The sequence below is a fragment of the Apaloderma vittatum genome, unplaced genomic scaffold (assembly GCF_000703405.1).
Source record: "Apaloderma vittatum isolate BGI_N311 unplaced genomic scaffold, ASM70340v1 scaffold21996, whole genome shotgun sequence".
Lineage (NCBI taxonomy): Eukaryota > Metazoa > Chordata > Aves > Trogoniformes > Trogonidae > Apaloderma > Apaloderma vittatum.
This window is the reverse complement of record NW_009720346.1, coordinates 1-13,056: the sequence shown is the minus strand read 5'-3', so window position 1 is coordinate 13,056 and position 13,056 is coordinate 1. Positions and strand designations below refer to the sequence as shown.

Sequence of the window (13,056 nt, the reverse complement as noted above, 5' to 3'; positions counted from 1 at the left end):
CTTCTTTTATGCAGTTCACTGATAAACAGCATAAACTGCTTCCTTCCGTAAAGGATACTTCCTTCCTGCTTTTCTTGGAAGAAAACCTCACGACATTCTTTCTTTCCTAAGCAAAAAACAGAACTTCTCCATGTTACAGCAGTTCATATGCTCCTGAAACAGGGTTTGAAATTCAAGAACGGCAACTGAACTCGATCTCAAGTCCTTGGACTTGTGGCATTTGGGTATGACTCATCCACCATGTCTCCAGAAAAGCTGCCTACAGAATCTCTTTGATCAAGGTGGACGCCTACGGGGCTGCGGTGTTCCCACAGCGAAGGACAGCAGATGACCACATGAGCACTTCTGTGTCAGATTCTCCACATTCTACCCTCAGGAGAAATTCAATTCAGCAGCAAAGATAAAAGAGGTTGCTTGAGGTTTGGGAGTTTTGCATCTTTTTTTTAAGGCTCATAAAAAACTCGGCGTTTTTCATAAGCAGGCAGAGATAATCTGGAGGACAGGGCACAGGCCTGACTTCTGGAACCTCCAGTGAGACAGACGACAGGGACAGGAGCATTTATTGCAGGAGCTCTTCAGCACTGAACAAAGGCCTTTAACACTAACAAATTTCAAAACTCTGACATTTTAATAACAAATAAGTAGCTTTGCCACTGTTTTGAAGTATCATGAAATATTATTTCATGACCACAGTTAATACTTCAATTTACAGAAGTCAGAATATAAGTCAAACACACAGACTAAAAATAATGCGCATCAACCCTGAATTGTAAAATGTTAAGTATTCACATATACCTATCCTAACAATTAGGTTATCCTAACAAGAAATAGTTTGGCATCACCTCCTACTGGATTTTGAAGGAAAATATTACATGATACTAGTGTTACCAGACTCCTTGACTCACATCCAGGTACTTGAAATCATCCACCTCTCACACTTCCTCCGATGCAATTTTTTTGCCAGGAGTCCAAGAACAAAGTCACCATTAGTGGCAACAGCAGCGTTACAAACTGCTTAAACAAAACGCATCTGATCGCTACCGTTGTGCAAACTTGCTCCAAGTTTACTACAGCTTGTGTTCTGTCTATGAGAATGCACCCACTGTTGGTGGAGCAGCACCAGCAATGTTACATCAACAGCTGTAAACTGCAGAAACATTTCCTAGTGGAGCCATTGCAACATTCGTCCCACGTAACAGCAGTACTACTCTTAACAAAAGATATACTATTTTTCTCTGTGGCAGAACTTTTATTTGGAGGGAAATTATAACTTTTGCATTTACATGGCACAAATTATATACAGTACACTTTCCATGATGAGAATTATGATGCTGTTCACAGAAAGGTATCAAATTTGAGATAAATAATGCATAAGCTAAAATATACAAACCAGGGGTGGAGGTGAAACTATTGGCCATTTTTATTATCTATAGAAGAATTTTAAGGAATAACGTTAATTTAATGTTCAAAAATTTTTAACAAACTTCTAGTAAAGTTAATTGAAATATTTATAATACTATTCAGTTGTTACACAGTATTTCCAATATACAATCAAGAAGATGCACAGAACACGACACTTAATATGAAAAAAAAAAACTATTGAACCCACAACTCAAAGGTTCCACTGCCTTTTGGATGCTGCACTACCATATTTATATAAACATTTACAACACTTCAGTAAACACAAAGGTTCTAAATGTAGTGCAGCATTATGGGGGGCCACTTTCAGCTCTTAACATAAATGTTAAATGCCCACATACTGTGCTGTTTATCCTAAGCTGATGGTTTAAGCTGTAGCCCATAATTCCTACGGGAAGTAGCAGACACACTTTTCTCCACCTTCAAAAGATGACCATCCCTTTGACTACACGCTCTATATTCTGAGACCTAAACTGTCCTTGGCTTCACTGTCATTTTGGCCTTTGGCCTCAGTGCTTCTGAGAACTATCCCTTATATAATTTTTTAATGGCCTGTTAAGTAGTCCTGCGTAGAATCCGAAGCGAAAGAATCTGCATCTTCATTATCAGAATCATCACTACTGTCATCAGCTGCTGGCTCTCCTGTCAGAGCTATCCGGGCATAATCGTCAGTGTCTATGGACTTGCAGAAGTGAATGGCGTACTTCAGTTTTTCCTCCAGTACTTGCTTACAGGAGTATCTGGGCAGCTTCAGGAGAAAGAAACAAGTGTACGACTCGGGAAGGAAGTGGTCTGGAGGATTGTATTTATCCAATACCTGTTGAAGACAAAAAGAGTAAGATTTTTAATTCGCTGTCCAAGCTAAAAATAAATATAAAAATAATACTTGAGAAATGTTTTTAACAGCATGTTAGATCTTTGATTCTAAAGTTGAAGTTTCTTAAGAAAGCACCAAATCAATTTGCCCTGCACTAAGTAAATAAAAAAACCAGACATATATGAGCTTCTTCAACTATGAAGATATGGTTGGGAACAACCTAAAAAAGATATTACTTCAGCAAATACCAAAATACGATTCGAAGACTGTGATTTTGAGTTTAACCGAAATGAATAACTGAGCTCCAACAAAATGCTAAACAATTGCCAGCAAAACCAGCTGATGACCGACAGTGGAAAACCATCAAAATCCAGAGAGGCGAATGGCTAGGAAATGAAACCAATATCCACTCGCCCAAGTCAAGAGAGAAAAATATTTATATACATTATGGAACCCTGCTGCACTTCAAACTTACAATGTAATGTTGCATAAACGGTTCAAGGGCCTCTTGCTATGTCATGTTACTACCTCTCCACTATATAAAACCCTATACACCTTACCTGAATAACAAAGTCCCTCCCTCTAAAGTCCGCAATAGTCCTGGGCAGCCTTGTTCTGCCCCACACAAAACGCAGGAAGAGAGACCGCTCTGTGTTGGAGAAGGACTCCATCACTTCCCAGAACCACTGTATCAAGGAAGCAGTTGGCTCAATGCCTTTGTAAGTGGCCACAGATTTCAGAAGGTGAAGCGGAATATCCGGGCTTCCACATACCTGGAAAATGAAATGGAGTGATAAGCTACAGAAGTCTCCCTCTGTTAGTTTAAAATATTTAATCAGCTTCTACACTGACAGAATGAACACTTAAATATTTGTTAGGTGCTGTACATAGTCTCCTATTACAATAATACTAAATATACGTCTTCCCATCAGGGACAATAATGAATCTTCTTCCATATTCCTGAATCACATAAAGAATTAAATATTTTACTTGAGATTAATATCTCCAATTCACCTCCTACATCCCTGGTTTGTGGGGATTTCTTGTTTTGTGGGGATTTCTTGTTTTGTTTGTTTATTCCAGAAAGAATTCTTTACTTCTTTGCTCAGGTAGGTCAAAATCATAGAATTGTTTAGGTTGGAAAATACCTTTAAGATCATCAAGTCCAACCCTTAACCTAGCAATGCCAGGTCCAGCACTAAACCATGTCCCTAAGCACCTCATCTACACGTCTTTTAAATCTCTCCAGGGATGGTGATTCCACCACCTCCCTGGGCAGCCTGTTTGAGTGCCTGACAACCCTTGCAGTGAAAATTTTTTTCCTACTACCTCATCTAAACTTCCCCTGTTGCAACTCAAGCCCATTTCCTCATGTTCTATTGCTTGTTACTTGGGAAAAGAGACCAACCCCCATCTCACTTGCAACCTCCTTTCAGGTAGTCGTAGAGAGTGACATGGTGTTAATAATAACCTAATTAACATCGAGAGGGCAATTAAGCATTTCCTAGTCTTTCCTTGGCCAAAATGTTTGCAAACACAGAGCAGTGACTGTAAACAGTATTTAATGTGAGGTTTGGATTAGCAAGATGCAAGTGAAGAATCTCACTCGAGGTTAGTCTGACAGGTAGCAAAGAAGAAACTGATACCATAGTTTCCAGTTCGTATCCTGTAAAGAGTGAAAGTAGAGGAACTGGAACAACACGGGCCATCCCCTCACGAACTGCTGCAACTTGTTCGTCAAATTCATGAAGCCTGTGGAGACACATTTTCAGAGTTTCAAGGTTTCTTTGAATGCCGTTTTTAGCAATTATTCTTAGCAATTACTATAATTACAAAGGAAAATTTAACCGTTCTCAACTCTCCAGCTATGTGCCAAGAAACAATAAACATCTATCACACAAGACACTTAAACAGCTTCTACATCTATTCATATTGCACAGCAAGCTCAGAAAGGAGAGCTATCTCCCAATGTTTCGGATATCTTATTTCTAGTATTATGCATGTGATGTGACTGGCAAGAACAAACCAAAACCTGATTTGGAAACAACATGCTACTGGGAAAAGAACGGCTGTGCTTTGAAACTCTGCCCTCAAACATTCCCAAATGCTAGACAGACATTATCATAAAAAAAAATGGGTCTGAACTAAAACACAATGTCTGAGGGGACAGGAGTTGTTGTATTTGATGTCTGAGGGGACAGGAGTTGTTGTATTTTAAGACAGACACAGCTAAGTCTAACGTTTTGCTGCTTCTGCTGCCACCCAAGATTTGTGTCCTGAGTTTTTCTTCCTGTCAAACCATTTCTGAGATGTTTTACAGAGCTCTTGAGAGCAGAGATTCGCATCATTGACAAGTCTTGCCCTCAGGCTTGTCATCGTGAAAACAAACAAAGTCATCAGGAAAAACTTGGTCTTTAGCATCCACTTTTTCACAGAGATTCTATTCAGGTGATAGTTTTTCTCTCATGGGCCTCACATACAATTAATAAACTTGATAATACTTAATCTCAACATTTAGATGTTTCTCTCAAAGGCCTTTTAATTGTGAAATACTTTAGAATTGCTTGTGTCCTTTGTGGATAGACAGATTTGTCAAGAGATCAAAACTAATTCTTCAAAGGAATATACCATTTTATATAGACATACGGTTTACCAATTCCTCATGCAATTTCTACTTTCAAAAATAGGTTTAAGCATTAAGGGGAAAAAAATCCCAGAAACAAAGAACCCAAAGACTGTAATTCAGTAGTTGTTGGCAGATGCCATAATTACAGACTAATAAGCAATTATATAGTGATTGTACAGTCTTGCTCAAGCACTCTCTAAAACAGTTACCTATAGCAGAGAGAGCAGAACAACTATGAATCAGTTTCTCACCAAATTATCTAAATTTCTGTATTTCAGTAGGTGCTCAGCCCCCTTCTTCATATAATAAGATTCCCGTGGTTGCTCCTGAGATGTACTTGTCTAGATTAGCTGTCTAGGCACTTAAGTAACCAAAAGGCCTGTCCTCTCAAATACTGAAAAATTATTGCCCGCCGATTTCAGGCCAATGTTCAGCTTTTGACACTTGTGGGTGAATTTATTTGTCTGCACATAGGTGTCAGACTTATTTTATGGTGTCCAAGCAACAAACATCTTGTTTTGTGTATGACAACTTGGAGAAGAATAGAGTAGGAAATCAGCTGGGTCCGCTCTTGACTACAAGTGATGGTATGAAAAACTGTGAGAGCAGTAATACTAAATCAAAGATCTCTTCTTAAATAACTTAATGATTGAGCCTATTACTTTATTGCACAGGAAGAACTACATGGATAAGGCATTTCTCCACCTATAAAACCAGCTGCCAAAACTGCTGTGTCAGGACAGCTATTCAAGTCTACCTGCTAGTTCATTTTGCTTCCTAAAAATTCAGTTTAACATTTTCTGCCTGGATAGGTTAAAAGAAATCAGAAAATCAACACTGTAATCACATTAAAATATTAAAATACTTGTATATTTGAGGTTAAATTAGTATACAGTTTAAAAATTTTTATGTATTTTTTAAAAGAAAATGTTTCCTCATGTCAATAATCTGAATAAGTTATTCAACAAACCTGTAGTTTATTGCCAGCCTCACATATTCAGCTCTGTTATCCAGTGTAATATGGGTGTACTTGGAACTCAGCTGAATATCCTGCCCACTTGCATTAGGCACAGTGAATGGGAGGCTCATAGCTTCAAATTCTTCTGAAGTAGCTTCATTATCTCGAATGTACATAAGCCCAGGAATAAAATCTTTATCAACCTTTTGAAAATAAAAAGTCCCAGTTAAAGTCAGTTTACTAGCACCATACAACAGTGTTTCTTGCATACCAAAATCACATGTCATCTACCAAAAAGCATTGTGAAATGTCTAACAACAACCCATCTAACTTAACTGCAAAGCCAAAAACTGGTTTAGTATTTTAAATAAAATGTCATTATGCTAGGATGTGGGAGGATGCATGTGTTTTAGGTTTCAGTCCTTCTGGTGAGCATTTGCCAAGAAACTCTACTATACAAGAAAATGGTATTAAAACTTAAAAACATCACCACCTCCACAAAGTCCAGTTCTGGTTTTGGTACAAAAGGAATTGTCTTACTGACAAGTAAATGACTTGCTGCTTTTACAGCAAGTATATTTCTACTTGACAGTAACTGAGGAGGAACTCTTCTTCGTAAGGAAGACCTTACTCTTACTCCATATTTACTGAGCTCCGTAAACGGAAATGGAAGGTTTGCGATGTTCAGTATGGGGGCACAAACTATTTTTAGTAGTAGTTTGAACTTGTTTTCTTTTACTTCAAAACAATGTGGGCACGTGCAGTCAATCAGTTACTGCATCTTGGCGCAAGAGAGAGTAGCAGCTACAGAAAGGTCTACCAGAAGTTAGGAGTTCGACCACAAACATTTGTCTCATCAAACCCTTGAGAAGATTTGAAAATGCTCTATAATTCAGCCAGCTTTTTTAACCACTTTTGAACAACTCAAATTTACAGTTTTAACAGTGAGTACAAGATATCCTTACATACTGGCTCAAAATGTAAAATCCCAGTCAAAATACAAGTATGTAGAAACCAAGGAAGCCAATCACTAGAGAAGAATTTATGTTAGAGTCTGTTTGTCTTCTGCAAGATCTATCCTATTCAGGAACTTCATATTCACCTCACTGAGATCAGCAATTGTTAGGTTCATTCCTGCAAGCTGTTTCCACACTGGCTCAGCCAGGTTGAGGCTCAGAGGGCTGCCAGTCCGGATAGCAATGCCCAGAAGTACACCTGTAAGTTTAAACACCATATTTTTAGTTTTGTGGAGTTAGATTTGCAATATTCTGATCACGCAGTGCCAAAAGAATGTTGGAACGTTGCTAAGAGATTACCAAGAAAACGGAACATGTTCATGTGCAAGAGTGACTTGGCAGCAGGATTTAACAGGAAACAATCCCTGTTTGCTCCAGATTCATCTCTTCCATTTGGTGTCACAATTAACAGAGGGGTCAGCCCATTCTGAAGCTCCTCGCACATTTCCGCTATCGATTCACTGTAACCTCCACCGCAATCATCCACAGATTCACCTTGGAGAAGAGAAAAGGCTCAAAATGAAATGCTCTCTCAAACATAAATGAAGTACTGAAATAAATTGTATTTCCTTCCGTGGCGATGACTGAGTAAACAAAAGTTTACTGTTCTTATGAAAGCCCTTTATGTCTTGCTTCATATTTGGATATTTCCACTTCATTGTAAGTGATATTATTTAGAAGATGTCAAAACCGCTGTTTTGCCAGAGTGCAACTAACATTTTTGTGTTATACACTACTCAAAATAGAATAGAGGTAGAAAAACAAAGTCAAAGCAATGCAATTTCTATGTGACATTTTAAAGTAGATTTTTTTCATATCCTATACATAGTAGATAGAATTGTTCTTCAATTTAAAATGTTTTTCATCAAAAAGCTCAAAGTGATATGTGAATTGTAAAAATCCCCCCTACCAGTAAAACCAGATAGCTAGGATTACTTACCAATTCAGACAGCTGAAAAACAGTTTTAGGGTTTTCAGAGTGTTTGTTGTAAGCAGAAGAGTTACCCCGGGAATTTAAGGAGAATTGTGACACATTTCCACTAATATTGAGGGTTTTAATGGAATAATTTTAAAAGGCTTTTTTACTTCCTAACATTTTAAGCACCTTCCTCTGCTTACACACATACACCGTTCTCCTATATCCCTTTCTTCGGGTCCTCCAAAAAAGTAAATCTGAGGAAAACTCTAAAGTGCAAAATAGGTGGGGGGGTGAAGAGTCTTCTTACCAACAAACTTGACTTTCCAAACACGATGAGGAAGCAGAAGGCTATCAGGGCTAAAGGAACTCATTTTAGCACACATCTGTCCAAACACTGACTTTGTACCATCAGGCCCAGCCAGTCCTCCTTTACTCCTAGAACGTTTTACCTATTGAGTAAGCACAAGATAAAAGTCACTGTGAGAAAACATTTCTGCTGGAATCACTGTAAGATTAGTGTTTATAAAATACCAATGTGTTCAGTGAAGCATCGGGAGAGGTCCACAGCGTATCTTGTATATATGTGACATAAACAGAAGAATGGCATCCTGGCTTGTATCAGGAATAGTGCTGTCAGCAGGAGCAGGGAGGTGATCATGCCCCTGTACTCAGCTTTGGTGAGGCCACACCTCTAGTTTGTCCAGTTTTGGGCCCCTCACTACAAGAGGGACACTGAGGTGCTGGAGAAGGTACAGAGGCAGGCTATCGAGCTGGTAAAGGATTTGGAGCATGTGTTGTATGAGAAACAGCTGAGGGATCTGGGGCTGTTTAGCCTGGAGGAGACTGAGGGGAGACCTCATCACTCTCTAACAACTACCTGAAGGGAGGCTGAACAGAGGCAGGGGTTGGTCTGTTCTCCCTAGTGCGAGTGATAGGACAAGGGGAAATGGCCTTAAGTGGCACCAGGGGAGGTTCAGGTTGGATATTAGGAAGAATTTCTTTGCTGAAAGAGTTGTCAGCCATTGGAACAGGCTGTCCAGGGAGGTGGTTGAGTCGCCATCCCTGGAGGTGTTTAAGAGACAGGTAGACGTGCTGAGGGACATGGTTTAGAGGTGTTGATAGGGCTGGGACAAAGGTTGGACTTGATGATCTTGAAGGCCTCTTCCAATTAACACTGTTCTATGATTCTATTTATTTCAGGTTTTCATGAAAGGTTGACACACTCAAGTCCTCCTCATGTATAAAATGTTATGTATTAACACAAGCTGGTTTTAATTCAATGATTTCTAAGAAATCTGGACGCCCAATAAGAGGGAAGTATTCAAAAGAGTAGAAAGTCTTCAAAAGCAGTAGTTAGTTCACTGCTTTTTTCAAACCTCACATCTAAAACACAAATTAATCAACTGACAAGAAAAGGCAAGCAATCCTGCCTGCACTGAACAGTATGGCATACATATTTGCTATTACACAATTAATTTAGTATTTAATTACCAGCAAGCCAAAATTTCTATTTAATCTGGCAATTTAGATGCAGGAATGGTTACAATTTTACTTTTAACAAAGGAATGCAAGAACGCCATGAAGGATTATTAGCATTTCTGCCAGCAGCTTAATATATTGCTTGCTGACAACGACAAATGCCCATATTAAAATGTATTAGATTACTAGCAAAGTCTTGAAGAATCACAGTATAACACTTCAATGTAAATTGGTAAAAATTCATACAAATATGTTTAGGCCACAATCTAGCACAAGTATTTCAGCTTTTTATTGTAGAGGTGTGGCACATAGCATCTTGGTCATGTTTCTAAATCATTGCCTTTAGAGATCAATCTCCAGAAGAGGCAGAGATGTATCAGTGTGTTAATTACAAGAGCACAGACACGGTATCACCTTTACCTCGAGCTTTCAGTTACCTCTGTTCAAACTGAAATGCTACAGTAAAAATACAGTATAAAAAGATAAGAAGTAGACAAAAACTATTCTGCAGAAGCTGACAAAAAATGCTTAGTCTGATCAGTGTAAGAAAATGAAGGCTTTCATAAAATGAGTGTTCTTTATAAGCACATTGGATATGGGAGAAGACAATAACCTGGAAGTAGGACTGTTATTTAAACTGAAACGTAACACTCACAAAAGAACTAATAATTCATTCACTGATACGCTGTGCCTACTTTAAAATCACATCATTTTTAATCATCATGCTAGTGAGATTTCTGTATCTCACATTTAATAAGAAGCCGTAGTGAAGAGGAAGAAACTATTCTTAAAGTGAGATTTCACGTATTTATACATGTGACACTCCTCCCATGGCAGCAGAGAACATTGAACCAGGAGATCCTTTAAAATATTACATTCCTGAAAGCGGACATTCTCCTTAATAACTGAAATTTGTTCCCTTTCAAAAGGAGGAAATTCCTTTGAACTGCTGTGGCAATCTCTTTTGTCTAAAGGCAAAGATACGATTTAACGTCATTATAAATGTGTCTGTTCATTTGACACCAAATGAGCTACACAATTCGATCTGTTAGCAAGAGGGTCAGTAAGTAAATCTGAGTACTGGACCCCTGTCTAGACACGTAACTGCTTGTTCACTTATGGCTCAGTCTTTGACTATTTCTACTAGACTTTTCCCGAAAAAGGACCAAGTGCTGTTTTGGAACATTTCACTTAATAACCATTCCCCAAAAGTAATATGGATAACCTGTGTCAAGTTTGGCTTCTTCTGCCCTACAGAGTCCTCCAGCCATATCCCAAACTGTCTCTATGCATTCAAATCTTGCCTTCATGCTGCACCTCCAAGTATAAAACATCTTACCCACAACTTTATGCTACAGAAACACCAGGCTGGCACCTGGGAGAGTTAGAGCAGTACAATTACACGATATTTCACAAACCTTGAGCAGGAAAACTACATAAAACTACTGTGTGTTCTTATCACAAGGTTCCCAACAGAAAAAATTGAGGGCCAAGTAGTATGTATGTAAGGTGAATGTGATCTATTCGAAATGAATACAGTCCATGTAAAATTTGACCTCAGGACAACGGAGTGGTCTTTGGTTTGCTTTTATGCCATAAGTTAGGCAGCTGTTATGTCCAGTTCTGTACTTCCAAAGGAACCACTGAACAACAAGGTAAACTGAGGGAATTTTTTAAAATAACAGGTCAGGATTTAGAAAACCACTTCAAATTAAAACTTCATAGTTTATTTTATACAGATACGATGATGAAGTGAATTGTCTTTGCCATGTATACAAACTGTTAACAAGAGTCTTCTGAAAGCAAATGGATCTTAAAATCTAGCTGCAGTTAAACTCACAACTGCAATTAAGATGAGAACTCTTAACATTGACAATTAGCTGTTTGACACTGTGTAAAGCAGCTTGGAATCTTCAATTAAGTATCAAACAGTCAAACAGTTTAAGAACCCACATCTTCATTCTCTGCAAAAGCTAACTCATGAAATTGTGACCCAAACTTGATGCTGTGTAATCAGGCTAAAAGGTCTTTTTTAGCCTTCGCTCAGCTAAACCTGGGACTGACTTGTGTTACAACAATGTTTCATTTTCCCCTGATGCTAGGAAGAAGGGAAGCCCTTCAGCCACCAGTTCTTTTCTAGAGTTCAAGACAGATTCAGGTAACAAACTGGAATATAAGAGAAAGCTCATCTTGATTAATTAACTCATCAGTAGAGGAAGGACATTAGGAAATGAGCCAAAAAACCTAGCCACTCGTTTCCTGCTTAGGCACTTACATTGCTTTATTGGACTTTCTGATTTCACACACACACAAAAAAAAAGTAACAAGTAAACCTGTGGCACTCTCTTCGTCTTCTACTTCCCAAATAACAAGCTAAACCAACACATTTTAATCATATAGCATTACCACCAAAAATTCTAAGTGCCCATAGAAAATGGCAAAGAAGGAGAAACAGCATCCAGTCATAACAGGACATACTTCTGTTTACTAAGACAAGACTAATTAGTCAAAATTTTCAAAATTTTTCCATTTTGACCTTACGAAGAGTAGGTTTTCTTACTTTTTACAATATACCAAAAAAACGCAACCCTACCACTGAAGAAAAGAAATGCATGAGGACTCTGTAAGACCAGGCTTCAGTCCATTTAAACAAAAACAATGTTTTACTATTCTACGTTACAGAAATATCTATGGAGAAAAGACATATCTGGCCTCAGGCACAACATTACATTTTCTAACGTCAATGATAAGGAAAAAAGCCCTTTTGTATCAAAGAGTTCTGCAATCAATATGACCACATGTGACAATCAGCAAAGGACAAGAGTTTATCAGCCTGATTTTTAATTATATTCAAGGGCTTCTTTTTTCTTGCTCTTTTTTTCCCCCTTCATGTTCACTGTTCTGAAAGCAATAGTCAAATTATTCATTCGACTGTTCATTCAATCACAGAATCATTCAGGCTGGAAAACACCCTTAGGATCATCGAGTCCACCTATTAACCCTGCTCTACAAAGCTAACCCCTAAACCATGTCCCCCAACACCACGTCTAAATGACCTTCAGACATATTCAGAGATGGTGACTCAACCACCTCCCTGGGCAGCCTATTCCAATGTCTGACTACTCTTTCTGTGAAAAAATTTTTCCTAATGTCCAGTCTAAATCTGCCCTGTTGCAGTTTGAAGCCATTCCCTCTTGTTCTGTCCCTAATTACCTGTGAGAAGAGACCAGCATCAACCCCTCTACAATGTCCTTGCAGAGAGTGATGAGGTCTCCCCTCAGCCTCCTTCTCTTCAAACTAAACAGGGCCAGCTCCTTCAATCACTCTTCATAAGATTTATTCTCCAGGCCCTTCACCAGCTTTGTTGCCCTTCTCTGTACTCGCTTCAGCACCTCAACATCCCTCTTGTACTGAGGTGCCCAAAACTGGACACAACACTCAAGGTGGGCCTCACTAGTGTCGAGTACAGGGGGCAATCATCTCCCTGCTCCTGCTGGTCACACCATTTCTAATAGAAGCCAGGATGCCGTTGGCCTTCTTGGCCACCTGGGCACACTGCTGGCTCATACTCAGCTGCTTGTCAGTTAGACCCCCCAGGTCCCCTTCTGGCAGACAGCTCTTCAGCCACGCTTCCCCAAGGCTGTAGCATTGCATGGAGTTATAATGGCCCAAGTGCAGGCCTGGCCCTTGGCCTTGTTGAAGCTCATCCCATTAACCTTGGCTCACTGATCCGATCTATCCAAGTCTCTCTGTAGAGTCTCCCTATCCTCGTTCAAATCAACACTTCCACCTAACTTTGTGTTATCTGCAAACTTACGATAC

At 39.0% G+C, this 13,056-nt stretch overlaps 1 protein-coding gene across 1 annotated transcript; it reads right to left on the bottom strand.

Moving 5' to 3' along the window:
* Window positions 1–1,234: 1,234 nt before the first annotated feature.
* Window positions 1,235–8,212, bottom strand: LOC104275128 (E3 ubiquitin-protein ligase HERC2-like). The gene is made up of 7 exons (XM_009870995.1): window positions 8,063–8,212; window positions 7,137–7,331; window positions 6,923–7,035; window positions 5,833–6,023; window positions 3,883–3,988; window positions 2,797–3,009; window positions 1,235–2,236 (listed from the first exon to the last, which is right to left on the bottom strand). Exons 1-7 carry the CDS (start codon window positions 8,136–8,138, stop codon window positions 1,964–1,966), a joined length of 1,167 nt encoding a protein of 388 aa, XP_009869297.1. The 5' UTR covers window positions 8,139–8,212; the 3' UTR covers window positions 1,235–1,963.
* Window positions 8,213–13,056: the final 4,844 nt, after the last annotated feature.